This window comes from Gobius niger, assembly GCF_951799975.1.
Source record: "Gobius niger genome assembly, chromosome: 6".
NCBI lineage: Eukaryota > Metazoa > Chordata > Actinopteri > Gobiiformes > Gobiidae > Gobius > Gobius niger.
The window spans coordinates 14,107,706-14,123,930 of NC_136857.1; the positions used below are offsets into that span (position 1 = coordinate 14,107,706).

Sequence of the window (16,225 nt, forward strand, 5' to 3'; positions counted from 1 at the left end):
CAGGCCATTACAATGAAGGGTTCAGCACAGTGTGACCTCTGCCTTCAGTTTGATGCATGGGGCACTCAAACATCTTTACCCAACAATGCGGTGACATTATTTCACACAGATTTTCACTGAGTCCATGATGGCGTGGAGCTTCCCTAATAAACTATTTCAAGAGATGTCCTTGTCTTCAACTCCATTCCCCAAATGCTTTTCTTAAGCGTCAACAACTCAGCACATTTTGTTGTGACCACACTGGACAAAGGGGTACAGATTTTCTGACTAAATTAACTTATAGGCACACTATGCAACTTTTATGTAAAGAAAAGCTGATATTAGTGCATGTTTGACCTTTCAGTGACCCAGTGGATGCTTGGGTGGGGGTAGCACAACGCTTTGATTTTTCATCCCAGTGGCCTGTAGGACGCTCCAGGATCAATTGATGATCAAATCGTATCCATGGTTATATTACAGAAACAGAAATCCTTAAAAACCTGAAATAAAATTGATCCTGAAGCATCATTGGAGCCACTGGGACGGAAAATAAAGGCGCCAAGCTAACTAACCACCCACACACCCGCTGGGTCACTGAAAGGTCAAATACGCACTAACATTAACTTTTTCTTTTTTTTACATAAACAGTTGCATAGTGCACCTTGACAAGACACAGCAGAAGATTCAATACAATATAATACAGGAGTTATTGTTTCCATTAAAACACTTGGACACTACAGTGTGTTAGATGTATTTACCAGTAGTGACTCGTCGTGGAGTTGTTCCATGGCTTTACCTTATTTTAGCTCATAGTAGTCTATGGAAAATGTTTGCTAGTGTCCACGAACATGGCGGATTTCCATAGAAACAGTGAATTCATAACATTTCTATTATTATGGGGCTGCATCATAAGATAAGAGCAAAAGAAACGATAAATTTGTTCCCGATGCTCAGCTTTTTTTTCTCCAATTATCACAACAATAAAGCATTTGGAAAAGGAACTAATGTATAAACCTTCAATTTTGTGACAAGTCAAGGAAAAATAACAAATCTCCATGGAGACGAGTCACGTCTGAGGAGAGGCGAGGCCACTCAAGAAGCATACTTAAAGGAGCAGGCCACCGTTTTTCCATACTGAGATTATGTTCTTGAGCTTAGACGAGTTGATGCGTACCTGTCTGGTCTTTGTGCGTGCACTCAGTCATGTAAAAAGACCAAGGATGTTGTTAGCACTTAGCCTCTCCTCCTCTCCTCTATAGGGCCAAACGGGGTAAAGTTAGAAGCGACCAAGCTCTTCCACGTTTCCCCTATCTAAATATGGTTACATTAGTCGTTCCAAGCTCAGGTAAGAACATATCTCAGTATGCAAAAACAGTGGCCTATTCCAGATGTACGCTTGTTGAGGTATTATTCAACAAACCAATAAATGCTTGAATTTTATACGTTTTTTTGGTGTGAAATGTTACTGTTATGGCTTCGACAAACAATGAAATAAATAAATCACAATAATGGAACAACAATTTAACAATTTAAAACCTCTCCCACTCACCTCAACACAATGCTAGCCAAGTGTTCTGTGCAACTTTATATAGAAAGTATTGTTATGAGGTGTTGACAACATGTTAATCCCAGATCCCAGATCAGTTTCCAATCCAGGCAGTCCTTGGAGAGTGTTAATAGTTTCAGCTGCATTGTCAATCATCAGTGGTGACTTAAGCACCTTGTATAAATTTAACCGGCTAGCATTAGCATGTCAGTGGCTAATCCCTCTGTTTTGCGTTGATCAGATAAGTAATTGGAACGGGGCCTATGTTTGAAGCTGAAGTTAGCTTAATGATCATTAGCCTGGCGTCAACGGCTGGTGAGCGGTTCAAAATGCAGACAAGTAAAGCAGTGGGATTGTCAGAATAGAAATAAATGAGGAGATCTTTCAAACAAATGTGATGCCATGTTTATGCTTTGTGAAAAAAAAGAATAATCCAAAAATATGTCCAAGTTGCAATGGAGAAATGATTAAAAAATTGGCTCTTTGCTTCAGTTTTGACCAAACACATGAATACACTTATATCTCAAGGCTATTTGATGCCTAGAGAGTGTCATCTTACACACAAACAGCTGATGAATTTGGCCTGAGGAGGGACAGTAAGAAAAAGCATATTGCAGGCCTTAAACTATTCAAGTTTTTTTTTTGAAGAAGAGTTACTCAGCAACCGTGAGGAAACATGTCAAACCGAGTGCAGGCATGTGGCTATGTGACAGGATGGTACAGAGACAGGCCATCTGGAGAGCTGCATGAATCAGGAGATGGAGGGAAGGAGGAAGTGATGGGGAAGGAAAAGCAGAGAAGTGAAAGGGAATTTGGAGGCCCCCTGTCCCGGACGTCCTCCCATCGCACACTCTTATCTCATCTGGCTGCTCCTCAAACTCAAATGTCCACAACTCCCAGAATTTTCCCCTAGAAACAGGCTGAAGTAATCTGTGATAATGGAGACGTGCAGGTGGCCCGAGGTCAGGGTCCAGTCAAATAATGTTACTTTTTGCAATGAGGCATAATAAACCTGGAGACACATTTAATTAAGCTTGCAAAAGAAGGGTCGGCTTTTTTTCTGGATCCGCGTTTGTTTACAGAGAGAGACCAGCCACTGAAAGGTGAATGAACTTATGAACCTATCTGAAACATCATCGCTGTATGAATAATAGATTTAAGTAATATTATACTACTATCAGCAAAAGTGTGATAGAATAGCCCACGTGTATCTATTCAAGTACTACAATTGTCTTTCACTTATTTTTGTTATGTCACCTCATACATCAGGGTCGAGTAGCTGCAAGGGTCATACAGAGACGTACGCTAAGGTCATTCCCTCTCACATTCATTTATGTACTTTTTTAGATTCTGTCGATACATGCAGGGGTTTGTAATACGGTTAAGTCAAAATGAAACCACTGGGAAACTAACTCCTCCAGAACTAGATGTCAAACAACTAAACACATGAACCTCGCTAACTAAACCGATACTATTTACCGTATGTTCCGGACTATAAGTTGCACCAGCCAAAAAATGCATAACGAAGAAGAAAAAAACATATATAAGTCGCTCCAGAGTATAAGTCGCACCAGCCTTGGCAACTACCACCGTTTACAAGCTTCTCCTGGCAGCACGTTGTTCAAGCACTTTGCTTATTTGTCATTGTACAACCGTACAGGAGTAGCAGATACTGGTACACAAGCCTAGAGCGCCCTCTAGCAGCTGTCAGTGGGAAAATAACAGACATGAAATTATATATTTTGATATATAAGTCGCACCTGAGTATGAGTTGCACCCCCAGTCAAACTGTGAAAAAAAGTGTGACTTATAGTCCGGAATACACTCCAATTCCAAACTTTTACCGCATTACATCATTGAAAATAATTATTATCCAGTTTCCCCTCTTTGGTTTTGAACCTTTGTTGTGCATTTTGACCTCAGCCTTTGAAACAACCAGCACTATTATGACTGAAAACTAAAAACATTGGGTAAATGCAATACGAGTGAAACGCAAGCTCTCCCATGAGATTGTGCGAATGTGCAAATGAGTCACTGGCCTCTCCCTGAGGTCACCGTCGGTGCAAAGCCTGGGTGTGGGTCAGCTACGATCTATTGAAGTGGACTGTGCTGAAAAATAATACTAATGAAACGGAGAAAACATTTGCTCTGCCAGGCAGCCTGTTTGGAGAGCTACAGTCATACCCTGTGTGCCTCAACATTCGCCAAAACATAGCCTCATAAATTGGAGGTAAGCCCTGCAGTGCCATTAATTTTCCAAAACATTGTGGTCAAACACAAAACCTGAATTGACACTTGCTCAGTAGATGATTAAGTTGTGAATAAATCATGTGAGGCAAACTGTGTTATTTGAAGAGCCGAGGGTTAAGATTAAGTGTTTTGTGAAAGTGGTGAGAGACTAAACCACACGGACCACAGAGTTTAGCGTCACAGCATTCAAGTCAACAACACAGAAATATCCCTCTAATGTATGCAGAACCACTTGAGTAAAAAGCAACTTGACTTTGCGATTCGACATTTTCACCTTCAGCTGTTTATGTGAACACGCTTCATCTTTCCCTTTTTGCACCGTCTATGCTTGATCACTCCAACAAAAACGTTTAAAAGGGGGTGAATTCCAGCAACTGTAACGCAGTGTGAGACGCTGGCAGCCCCGCTCCGTCTCTGCACAGAGCGAGATAACAACAGCCTTTGAAGACAACTTCTTCAGTTCTTTTGACTTCTGCCAGATTACAACAAAGCTGGAAGAAACAAAATCTGCTAAAAGTCTTGGAAGTGCTCTCTCAAACTCACCTTCTTCTCCTCTGCCTCTGTAGAGGTTTCGAGCTGCATTGGTCCTCCAGTTTGGATCTCAGCATGTGCGAGACCAGCTGCACTGCATGCACTCATTCAGCCGCGCCGGTGGGATGCCAATTCAGAATACTAACTATGAAGGATCCTGCCTAGTGATGCATTGCAAGTGCAAGAGTTCACGGTTCCTCTCTTTTCCCTTTGTGAAGCTGCAGCTAAAGGTAGACCAAATGTTGTTGCTGAAACATCATCAAACAAGTGCGTCTCCGCTCTCTCTCCCTCTCACCCTGTAAAGGAGTATGTTCCCTCGCACGGCTCTGCTCTTGTCTCCGCCCCCTTGTGCTGGAGCCGGAGCCTATCGCGCCCCATAGCTCATACATACTCAATGTGTCCAGATGTACTGGGCCACGCTAGTCCACACCCACGGCCCCCCTTGTCCATGTTCGCACCATCGATCATATGTCATCAAACGAAACTGGAGATTGGGGACTCTCCCATGCTGCTACGCCCTGGCCCCTCTGAGGAAAAAAAAAACCCAAACCTAACCACAGTCACACATACACACTTAATTAACCTCTGCTGACCAAATTCACATACATGCTGATTAGGTCCCATGAGAGCGAAACATTCTGCACATAGTCACTATTTTTAAAGGCTCTGATCACAATATTAGAAAACAAGCTCAATGGACATTAAACAGAGCAATAAAGAGTTTAATTTTGTAGGGGAAACTGGACGTGAAACAATCCTCAAGTATAATAAAATATATGTGTATAATGATGTCAAATGGCCACAATTTCGGAACCTTCTGAGCGAGTCACAAGCTGGAATAAAGGTAGGATAAGAAGAGGAAATGATTCGACATGTCATCCGGCTACATGTTTAATGAGTTTGCTTGCTACGTAAGATAACATAAGGCAGGGGTGTCTAGGGCTGCATAATATATCGCAACAACTATTGTATCACGATATTAGGTGATGCAAAATCCGTATCGCAAGAAGCCACAATGTATTGCAACATCACTAAAGTCTTCATCGGACTGAGATCGACACATTTTTTTGGAAACAAAAACAAACAAGGCATTGAACTTAAAAAATTTGCTGAAAAAGTAGTTGCTTATGATTTGTGGTTTAGTAGAATGGAACATCTTGGCTTAGTGAAATATCGCAATAATATCGTTATCGCGATATTGCACAGCCGTATTGCACATCGCAAGCTACTTCAATATGGTTCAGCATGGGTGTCCAAACGTTTTTCATTGGGGGCCGCATAAGTATATATGGCATGGAGGGCCACAGATCGGTGGTCAGATGGTCAAACATACAACTAGGTGCATTTAAGTGAGGTTTAAACTGTTCCCCACACCTTTATTTAGGCTTGAGACCTAAAAGCCAGCTCTGTCCCACAGTAAAATTATAGTTTTTCGGGTTTTAATCATGTTAAACTTGCAGTAAAAATGACCATTTCTGGGGGTCACCTCGATCGACAAGTCTTTTGTGGTTACAAAATATTGCTAAAAAATTACCAACCAGGAGTGTAGACAAAAACATTTATTAATTTCTTGTCCAATTCATGTAAAATAGATCAACTAATTCAAACGCGAAAAACATCACTCGAGTAGAACATTTTCAGCTGCGACCTCGAAAAGAAATAACACAAATACCACTCTACAAACAGTCAAGTATCAATGTATAAATGAAAGCTCTCCAGGGCATCATCAACAGAAGACATTTACTCAGCTATTCATTTACAAGAGCCCACTTCAAAACATTAAACTCTGCTTTTTAAAAGTTCCTCTAAGACACGATTTGGAAGTGATGTAACAATGATGTAACTTTTGTCATGTAGATTAAACTTAGCCTGAACCATGTGTGAATAGGAGCAACAGACGTGATCCCGGCTTTTACATCCAGTGGATCTTGATGCTGTGTAGTATATTTTGCGTATGGTGCTATATTAGGAGCAGCTGCCGATAAATAATTCAGCCCTGTCACTGTCTCAAGGCGCATTGGCCAAGACATTCAGGTAGAGAGCAAATCGCATTAGAAAACCATTATGCTTTGTATAGGACTTCGGGATAGAGCCATTCCACTGTTATATTAAAGATAATGACCCTCAATGTGAAGCAGTGTCTCATTAGGCTTGTACAAACCCGGGACACATCACTTCATAAGAACGATCCCAGAGCAAGCCGCCAGCTTAGCTCAGTAATGCAACGCTATGTCAGTTATAAATGCTTTATTTCTTCATATACGGTGCGGATTCCTCGCAGACATAAACCAGAAGGCATGGGAGGGATTAAAGCGCTATCTCGTAAACGTAAATTAATCCTGGTTCATCTTCAGTGCTTCCTTTGCGGCGGTTTAAACATTCTTCCCCCCTAAAAGTGCAACAAACCATAAAGTTTAGCCCGAGATGTAAACAGAAAGCAGGAAAACCGGGGCCCTTCCTTTGCAGATGCACACGACTAAATTAAACATAAAGCAGGGCAGGCTGGGAGAGCTGGGGGGGGGGTTGGGGTTTTAACTGATTCTGTAGAAAAACATCAACACTGTTTCTTCGTTAGCGCAAAAAGTCACAGCGACCCCCACTCCCACGATCAGTTTTAACGTCTCAGAGTGCCTCGGCGAGCAGCGTTTTTACACTGCCTGCATTCACAACAACCGGGGACGCGTTACGCCAGTGATTTGCAAATTCTTCACATCACGCGCCGCAGCAGAAACACGACTTACTAAATAGGGACAAAACAGACAAAATTTGGGAGGAAGCGAGGACTAAACCAACCAGAAACGTCAGGGCTAAATGGGAATCGTTGATGAGTTCAAGGAACAAGGACTAACCAAGACAAAGCAGGACAGAAACAAAAACTATGTCAAATGAGTTTTGTCTTGGCAGGAGATGGACACAACATTTGCATCACCGTAGGAAGGGCTGGGTTATTTCGATATTATTTTCATATCAAAATAAAATAAATCTGGCCTTTACTCTAATTTGGTTCATGATAGCAACTAAGATAAATGTACAAATACACACTGAAGACCATGACTATACAGTAATTGCGGCCATGATTTGAATGCACCAAGTCTATGGGTCGATCAGATCACCCCTTTTCTCTCTGCTCTCTTCACCCACTTTCATGTTTTGCTGTGTCTCTGGTAAAAAAAAAAAAATGCCTGCAAATCATTAGATGCTGGACCACTGGGCTACGGCGTCTGGACACAGTTATTTCCCTCTCTGATCTTTAGTACGTTCATTAACTACGCAATGCCATTGACTATTGTTAGCTCGCCTGTGGTACAGTTGTGTGAATGTGCCAGTATTCTGCTACACAAAGGTCAGCGTGTCCTCCATGCCTCTCCTATGGCCCCCTCTCCTGGCCACAAGCCTGAAGAGCACCACCAAAGCAGAAAAAAGAAGAAGGTACAAACAACTAAATATCCGGTCACCATGGGATCTCGCAAGCATGTTCTGAAATGCAGATTCTTGTAAAGGTTTAGCACTTCGACTTCTCTCAAATGCTAATGCTCCTGCACATTGATAGTAATCTACAATTGCCCCATAATTGCACAGCCCGAGCGTTGACTTGTTATGTTTACAAGAAGAGGCGTGTGGAGGGCTGATTCAGGTTACAAAACAAGGGAAAGACATTTGGGGAATTTTTGGAGAGTGCTGCGGATACAAGACAGATGAGCAAAAGAGACAGAGTTCTGGACAACAGACGTTGGAGCTGAGACTGGAGAGCGCCTGCATAATATCAGCGTTTCCACTAATCCTTGTCTGCTGGGTGCGGTGCAGTTTGAGATCAGTGGGAATGCCTCCACTTATGTCATGGTCCACTGAGGGCTATTAAACTCTTTATACAACTTCTAATGTGCTTAGCAGCGCCTGGACTCCTGTTACTGTCCCTGTAGTGCCATAGCGAGAATGACTTCCAATTAGCCGCGGGAGAGGTTCGCATGCGGCTCCGCAGCGAGTCGCAAAAACCCAAATATACTCCAGCTGACATGGACCTGTGAGGACATGTGGAATTGCTCTGGTCCAAAAATAGCAACAGGCCTGGTTCGCATAGGACATAGAAAGTTCACAGATTTTTGCATACTGCTGATGCAACACGTCCCTAATGGTGTCTAAAGGATTTGGTGGTACGTTATGCTGAGCTGGGGAAAAGCTAAATGTCCCTAAGGTGCAATCGAAGTGACAGAATGTTAGCACAGAGAAAGATGAGGTAGGTGATCTTTAATCTTTGTTATTATACACAAAACATAAGGTTAGAGGTCTCTGCTAAATAATATGTCACCACTTGAGTAGCAAGAGCAGCCACTGATCCTTTAATTTTGTGTTTACAAGGGGAAAATAAGGCAATTACACAAACACCTTTGCTCATTTGGCAAAAGCAAAACTTCCCCTTAAGAGTCTTTTTGTTTTTGGCACTAATAAGGGCTACTTATTACCAAATTTTCGTTCCGGAGTGTAAGTCGCACTAGCCTTGGCAACAACCTGTACATGGAGGCGAAACTGCACCGTTGACAAGCCTCTCTCAGCTTCATGTTGTTCAAGCACCCATTAAATAACTCATTCCTCGAGCTGTGGCCATCAAGCTTTTGTCTCACGATTAGCTTTTTTTGTTTTCTTCATTACAGTACGAGTAACCTCAACTTTTCGCCAGTCCCTCACAAGGTTCTTGCTCACAATAACAAACATATTAAACATATTATATATTTTGATATATAAGTCGCACCTGTGTATAAGTCGCATCCCAAGCCAAACTATGAAAAAAGTGTGACTTAAAGTCCGGAAAATACGGACTCCAAAATGTCCTCGGAGTTTAAGAACGTCAGGGCTTGTCTGTCCGTGTCTCTACCTTAAAGCCTTTGCGGCAAACACTGAGAACTATACAATCTCCATGACTCCTAATAATCAAAAGTCCCAAAAAAAAGACTTTACTTTCAGTTTTGCATGTGGATAGTTCGGTCCTGTCAAAAATAGTCCAGTTTCCCAGAATTGTTTTGCGTCTCCTGTGTCTCGTGTGTATTTTGGTGAATGTTTGCATGCCGTGGCGTACCGTGTTGAAGTTGTGGAAGAGGCTCATGCTGTGAGGCGGTGGGGCCGTCTCCATGGGGAACTGCAGGAAGGGCTTCATGTCCAGGTGCGGCTGGATGACGGTGGGGGTCCTCAGGAACGTGGGCACGGCCGCCCCCGCCCGGTTTATTCCTCCTGCAACAACATCCACCAGGGAAAAGGTTAAATGGTGCGTGCTCTGAAGCTAATTTAAATAACGTCAATGAAATAATCTGGGGTTTGCTTTGGCTTTGTTTGGAACGTAATAAAATCGGGAGTCGCGGCTAATAAATCCACATTATTACCTTATAACCAACTGGCTTGTCCCGCATTGTGTGCCATGATTGCACCGCGAAAGCAATTATTTCTCAGCAGACAGAGAAAGGCGATGCTGTGCAAGAATCTCTGAAAAGAATTCATGAATAATCGCAAATTCAGCTCCGTGTGAGACAAAGTGGCGAGAATGAGGCAGCACTGATGTTCATGTGGCCTTTCCATTGGCATTTCATTCACTTCCAAGATGAAATGAAGACAAAATGGAAGGAGAGACAAGCACAGGGGCAAGAGACAGATCCTGGCATGTACCTGCTCAGCCCTGCCTGCCTCGCTCCTCTGAGGCATCTGCAGCCCTGAGATAATGGCCGTCATAGGTGGGTGCCCCGCGTATGTCGCCTTGCGCTGGTGGAATCCCAGGGTTGTGTCTAATTATGAAGGGAATGAGTCAGAGGCAGATTGGACTAAATGCCCGACACATGCTGCAGAGCTTAGACTGTATCCGACATGCTGTTTGAGAGGATTGCACGCGGCGAGATAAACTTTCCCTGGAATTCCTTGCTTCGTATCAAGAGCTCAAGCAACACACGGCAGCACGAGGCAGAAATATGACCGATGTAAACACATGTTCAAAATTATGTAACTTTCTCTTTCTTGTTTTGGTACATGGCATTATAAACATTTAGAAATTACAATGTTTGTTGAGGTCTAAACAACAGATTAAAAAACCCAATGGAGCCGGGATACTCTTTAAAGGATATTGTACTCCCTCAATAAAAGTCTTTGTGATTTTGATTTGATTACAATTAACAGTTCAGCGGCTCTATGTGTAAAAAAATGTGATACACAATATTCCAATTGTTTTAGATTGACAGAGCACATATGAAAATGCAACTAAATAATAATAAGAATATTTGAGCAAAGCAAGTAGAAGGGAAAGAACCTGTTGTTTGGCTTGCATTGTGTGTGTTTCCTTTTGTGCTACTGTTTTATTGTTGAAACTGAACGTTATTCTTCAATCAGGGAGCCCCCCTGATGCTCAGCAGAAGGCAGCAGGCTTGAGCTGAGATGGCACTTTCACAACAGTGTGACAAGCCGCCCCACTTTTATCTCTCTTTCTGCTCTCCCACTTCCTATAATCCAAACTTTAGACGCACACGTTCCTCTGCAAACACCACAATTCCTATTATTCCCAGTGATCACATTCAGAGCCTGGATGAGAACGCCGAGCTGTCAAATAAAGCACAAATTAGCATGTGAAAGCGCGTAGCAGGTAGGGAGGAAAAAATGGATTGTAAAGTGAAGGACAGCGAGGGAGAGAGTAGCTTAGAGCAATCCCAAAAAGGAGTGCGGCAAAGCCTTAAGTCTCGGGGGAATCTGAAAGCCACAGAAATCCAGTTGCGGATATTAAGAAGCTTAATCTGAGAGCTTGCTGAGGCTGAAGTTTGCTGTTTGCTGTGTGGGCCCCATCACTATCATCCTTGACAGAGGTTAAGGAGTCGGTGAGGGGGATGAGAAGAGAGGCAGAGGGGACCCCGCGGAGCGATGACGAGAATCCGGCGCTGTATTATCATCATTTCTTTAGTAGTGAATTTCACATGTAGAAGCACACCAGATCTGAGCCTCAACAAGAGCTTTTTTTGCCTGCCTTGATTTGTTTTGTTTTTTATATACTGACAGTGAGTATATTCTGGTGTCCAATATTGTTTTGAAGGATGGTCTGTACACTTTCTAGTAGGACATGTGTTATTTGTTATTTGTTTGACTATGACAAATGCTGAATAGAGCTGGAGTGTAAAACGTTAATTTTTTTTAAAGCAGAACTATGTAACTCATGCCCCAAGAGGCCATAAGCACCACTGCAGGTGTCGTAACATGTTTTTATTTACTTAGTTGTCCGTGAGAGTAAATACTTTGCTGACAGAAACGACAGAGGGAAAGAGGGGTTCTCTACATTGTGCCACAACTCAATTACACAATGGAGATAATTTCACTCAAACTTGGCTGTAAATAGTTAGCTTTGTTAGCCTGTTAGCTTTTTCTTCATTATTCCACTTGTGTGAATTGCGTCTTCGACCCAGAGGCAGGAAAGTTGCAACGGTGGTTTTCTGGACAGAGACACCAGAGAGAGATGCAAAACCCCACGATCATCCCATTAACACTGGAATTACCCCAGAGGGACGACGAAAAGGATTTATTAAAGGTAAACAAGTTGCTTAGTTCTTCTTTAAGCTGAGGCTTATTTTGAAAAGTCTGTCTTATTAACTATATTCATAAAAGCTATATTTATTTGTTTTTAATATCTACCAAAAAATGTATGGATAAACATATAATAAGGAAAAAGCAGTGATTTTATGTTTTTTGCCATATCCCCCAGCATTATTTTTTTGCCATTTCTACTGTATTGTTTAACCTATACTAGGATATCTCTGTGTGTGGTTATAAGCTGGTGATGATGAATGAAAACAGTGGGGGGACTGTACCGTCATTACACATGATGAAGTAGCAGTGAGTAAAGTGTTCTCCTCCCTGATGCAGTCTGCAGAGATGCGGGAGGATGTGAGGTCCGCTCTCCTCCACTTTTACCTCCAGCATGACTGATGACTGCAGCCACTCCTCTGGGGCCAGGACACTAACAACATGACTAATACCGGACCCCTGCACTGCATTTATCACGCCATTACACCACATGTTGTTGATACATGGCCTCTTGCTCTTTGTGGCCGGGTAGACTGACAAGCTGCAAGTGGGGAATGGCGCACTTGTGATGTTTGCAGCTCTCTTGTGTGCACTGAACACTTGGTAGACCGATGAAAAGAAATAAAACATGTCGGGTAAAATTCAGAGAGAAAAGCTGGTGGTTTCTTTTAATGCTTTTAATGATTTTTAGATAGTGTTGCAATTACAGTAACATTTTCTGTTCATATTTTTAAATAAATATTCAGTTCACGGTACAGATTTTACACTCAGCAGCACTGACAGTGGGGGGAAAATGTATGTGAACGCTGTGGAATTTCTCACATTTCTGCCTAAATTGGTCATAAAATGTGCTGTGATCTTCATCCAAATCATAAGAATGAGTAAACAGTGTCTGCTTAAACTAATACCACCCAAACAATTACATGTTATCATATTTTTAATGGCCATAACATGTAAACATTCACAGGACAGGGAGGAAAAAGTAAGTGAACCCAGGAATCTTTCTGAACTGCAGCAGTTTTGTAAAGAGGAATGGTCCGAGATTCATCCTGATCGTTGTGAGCGTCTAATCTGCAACTACAGGAAAGCAGTTACTGCTGCAAAAGAAGGATCAGCCAGCCATGTAATACAGAGGTTCACTTACTTATTCAACGCTGTTGTGAATGTCTCAGGTTTTTCTGCAAAATATCTTGATAAACCTGTGAATTCATGTTCCTGTTAATGATAGCATGTTGTCCAGGCCCTCCCTGAGGTAACAAAACAGCCCCACACCATGATTCTCCTGCACCATACTTCACAGTGAGCATAGGGTTTTGATGTTGGTGTGCTGTTCCATTTTTCCTCCACACATGACGTTGTATGTTTCTCCCAAATTGTTCAACTTTGGGTTATTCAGTCCATAGTATATTTTGCCAGTAAAGCAATGGAGCATCCAAGTGCTCTTTCGCAAAACAAAGTTGAATAGTTTGGGCGGCATGTGTGGGGGAAAAATGGAACAGCACATCAAGACTGGGACCATTCCTCTTTACAATTCCACTTATACTCTTTCCTCCCTGTCCTGTGAATGTTTACATGTTGTGGCCAATAAATATATGATCAAATATAAATGTTTTGGTGGTATTAGTTTAAGCAATGTTTGCTCATTCTTATGATTTTGATGAAGATCACACCACATTTTATCACCAATTTAGGCAGAAATGTGAGAAATTCCAAAGCGTTCACATACATTTTCCTCCCACTGTAGTACAACAATGGCATACATGTATATCAGAACATGTAAAGGCATGAGCTATCGGGCTAACAGGTTTTACTGACCCCATGATGAGTTTGCGATAAAATATTTTGTCTTTTGTAGAGGGCATAACCCCTTAACGCTGAGTGTCGCTAATTTACGACACACCTCTTACTGCAAGAATTTAGCATCGGCTTGAAAGCAAAAAAACATCCAATCTCTTGAGTGAGAGGCGGGACATGGCCACACTGCCTCCAGAATATCCTGAAGGACACTTTATAATTACAAGCTTTGCAACCATTCAAATTGTGCACTACCAAACGTCATTCTGGAAGAAAAATGCAGTCAATGCTCCATTCCCTTTTGACAATAATGCTTTAACATAAACGTGCTTAAGATCTTAGACTATCTCATGAAACTACTGTTCTACTATTCTGTTAGGTTTAGCGATTGGCTGAGTAATTAGTTTTCCTCAAATACCATCCAGAGTGCATCTTTAAGAAATAGCCTGTGATATGATGGATGGCCGAAAGCAGGAGAGTTTCTGCAGAGGACAGACTAAAATGTGCGCAGATAAATGGGGAGTGGAGACAGTGGAGAGGCAGTTGTCCTTGGAGCAAAGACAGAGCACGTCCCACGAGGAGCTCTCCCGTTCTGAGTGTGCGTAGTGTGTGGTAGAGCGGGTACATGCGTGTTTATCTATGAGCATAAATCACAATGTCTCCCCTCCCACCCCTCTGTATAATTACACCATTAATTTGAACATCTCTAGAGGGACATCCCACACAAAGTAAATCACTGGCAGACTTTAATGTGCTTTCATGACCCCTATATGCTCCGACGTGGCGTGTTATTGACCACCAAGTCAATATGTACGTTTTATATCAGGACTAAAGAGCGCGTCTATGGGCCTCGCTCGGACTAACTGTGCGATGGGGCTAATGCAATCTCTGCAGTATTCATGCGGAGCCATTTCTCTTCCTGTTCATTAGTTTCCCTTTGCACTTTGCTGCTGACACTGTGATTATCTGGGGATTATCTTCTGATTTTTAATTTGGAATTAAACTTCTGCCCTTGTTAGCTGATGTCTTTTTCATCTCTGCCAAAGTGTTAATACTTACAGATAGAGATTATGGCAGACATAAACAGTGTGTGGCCCTACATTGACATGAGTTTATTAGTTCTACGACTCTTTTCTTTCGTTGTATTGCTTTGGCTTTAATGGACAAGGCTACCTGACAAGGACAACAATGACGACAATGTTCTCAACAAACAGATACTCACTATGGGGTCAGAATACTTAAAGGAATAGGCCACCGTTTTTATATACTAAGATATGTTCTTACCTCACTTTAGTCGAGTTAATATATCCCCGTCTGGTCATTGTCCGCGCGCTCTGTCACGCAAACGGAGCACATACGCAGCCTCTCCCATATGTGACATAGCTCCGAAAAAGCTCACGATAGAAGCTACCAAGCTCTTCCACGTGTTCCCTATTTAAATAAAGTTACGTGAAGTGTTTTCATGCGAAGTATATTTACACAGAAATGTAACGTGTCGATTTTATAAGCAAATAAAAAGGGGGACTATATTGTGAGGCGTAATGATACGAGGAGCACAGCGTCCGCGTAGTAACTCCTAAAGACTTCCCCCGCTCACTTCCGTCAATAACCTTTAGGAGTTACTGCGCGGACGTTTTACTCCTCGTATCATTACGCCTCACAATATAGTCCCCCTTTTTATTTGCTTATAAAATCGACACGTTACATTTCTGTGTAAATATACTTCGCATGAAAACACTTCACGTAACTTTATTTAAATAGGGAACACGTGGAAGAGCTTGGTAGCTTCTATCGTGAGCTTTTTCGGAGCTATGTCACATATGGGAGAGGCTGCATATGTGCTCCGTTTGCGTGACAGAGCGCGCGGACAATGACCAGACGGGGATATATTAACTCGACTAAAGTGAGGTAAGAACATATCTTAGTATATAAAAACGGTGGCCTATTCCTTTAAGAATAAACCTTAATAGACAATTTTACATTCTAAAATCTACATTACTTTACGATGAACAAATTGAGAAATTGAACTGCTCGGAAAATAAAGAATCCCTACAAAGACGTATGCACAAAAACTGCAAGATAGAGCTGCATACAATTATTGCAAAATAAGGAGTTTAAAGTTTATTTACCATCAGAGCAGGACCCAGAGACATGAACTCGAGACACTGCGCTAGTCTAACCATGCAAGTCTGCCTATGCTTCATGAGGAGGGATAAATACCTCTGTTGAGTGTCATACGGCTATCTGACAAAGATGGTACAACCATGTGACCCACGGAGCTGGTACGACTGAACAGCATGACCCAATATGATAAAAGAGCTATTTTATTTTATTTAACAACTAAGGCTGCCACGATAATTACTATATCGACTTATCGTTCAATAAATAACAGTAATAACAACGATTTATTTTGGGCTCGATATTTATTGACAATACATTTAGAAGCATTTCCCCCTTTTTCTTTTTTGTTAAACTTTGTTTCAGTTTCGCTTTCCATACACAGCAGCGAAAACACCCACAGCAGTGCATTTGATGTGAGGCTCGTGTTTGGGCTCTTCCTGGACAATATTACTCTTGGACTTTGTT

The 16,225-nt window shown here is 42.0% G+C and overlaps 2 protein-coding genes across 4 annotated transcripts in view; one reads left to right on the forward strand and one right to left on the reverse strand.

The window, feature by feature from the left end:
• LOC306963986 (myosin light polypeptide 6) overlaps positions 1–16,225 on the forward strand; it is a 164,509-nt gene that overhangs the window by 79,490 nt on the left and 68,794 nt on the right. The gene's annotated exons all lie outside the window — the stretch shown is intronic.
• znf385a (zinc finger protein 385A) overlaps positions 1–16,225 on the reverse strand; it is a 78,693-nt gene that overhangs the window by 28,546 nt on the left and 33,922 nt on the right. For 2 of the 3 annotated variants that reach the window (XM_079559295.1, XM_079559294.1), the window contains exon 2: positions 9,378–9,529. In XM_079559295.1, coding sequence (XP_079415421.1) covers positions 9,378–9,529 — 152 coding nt within the window. Of the gene's footprint in view, positions 1–4,318; positions 4,596–9,377; positions 9,530–16,225 lie in introns of those variants that run through there. The other variant, XM_079559296.1, reaches the window with a different exon arrangement.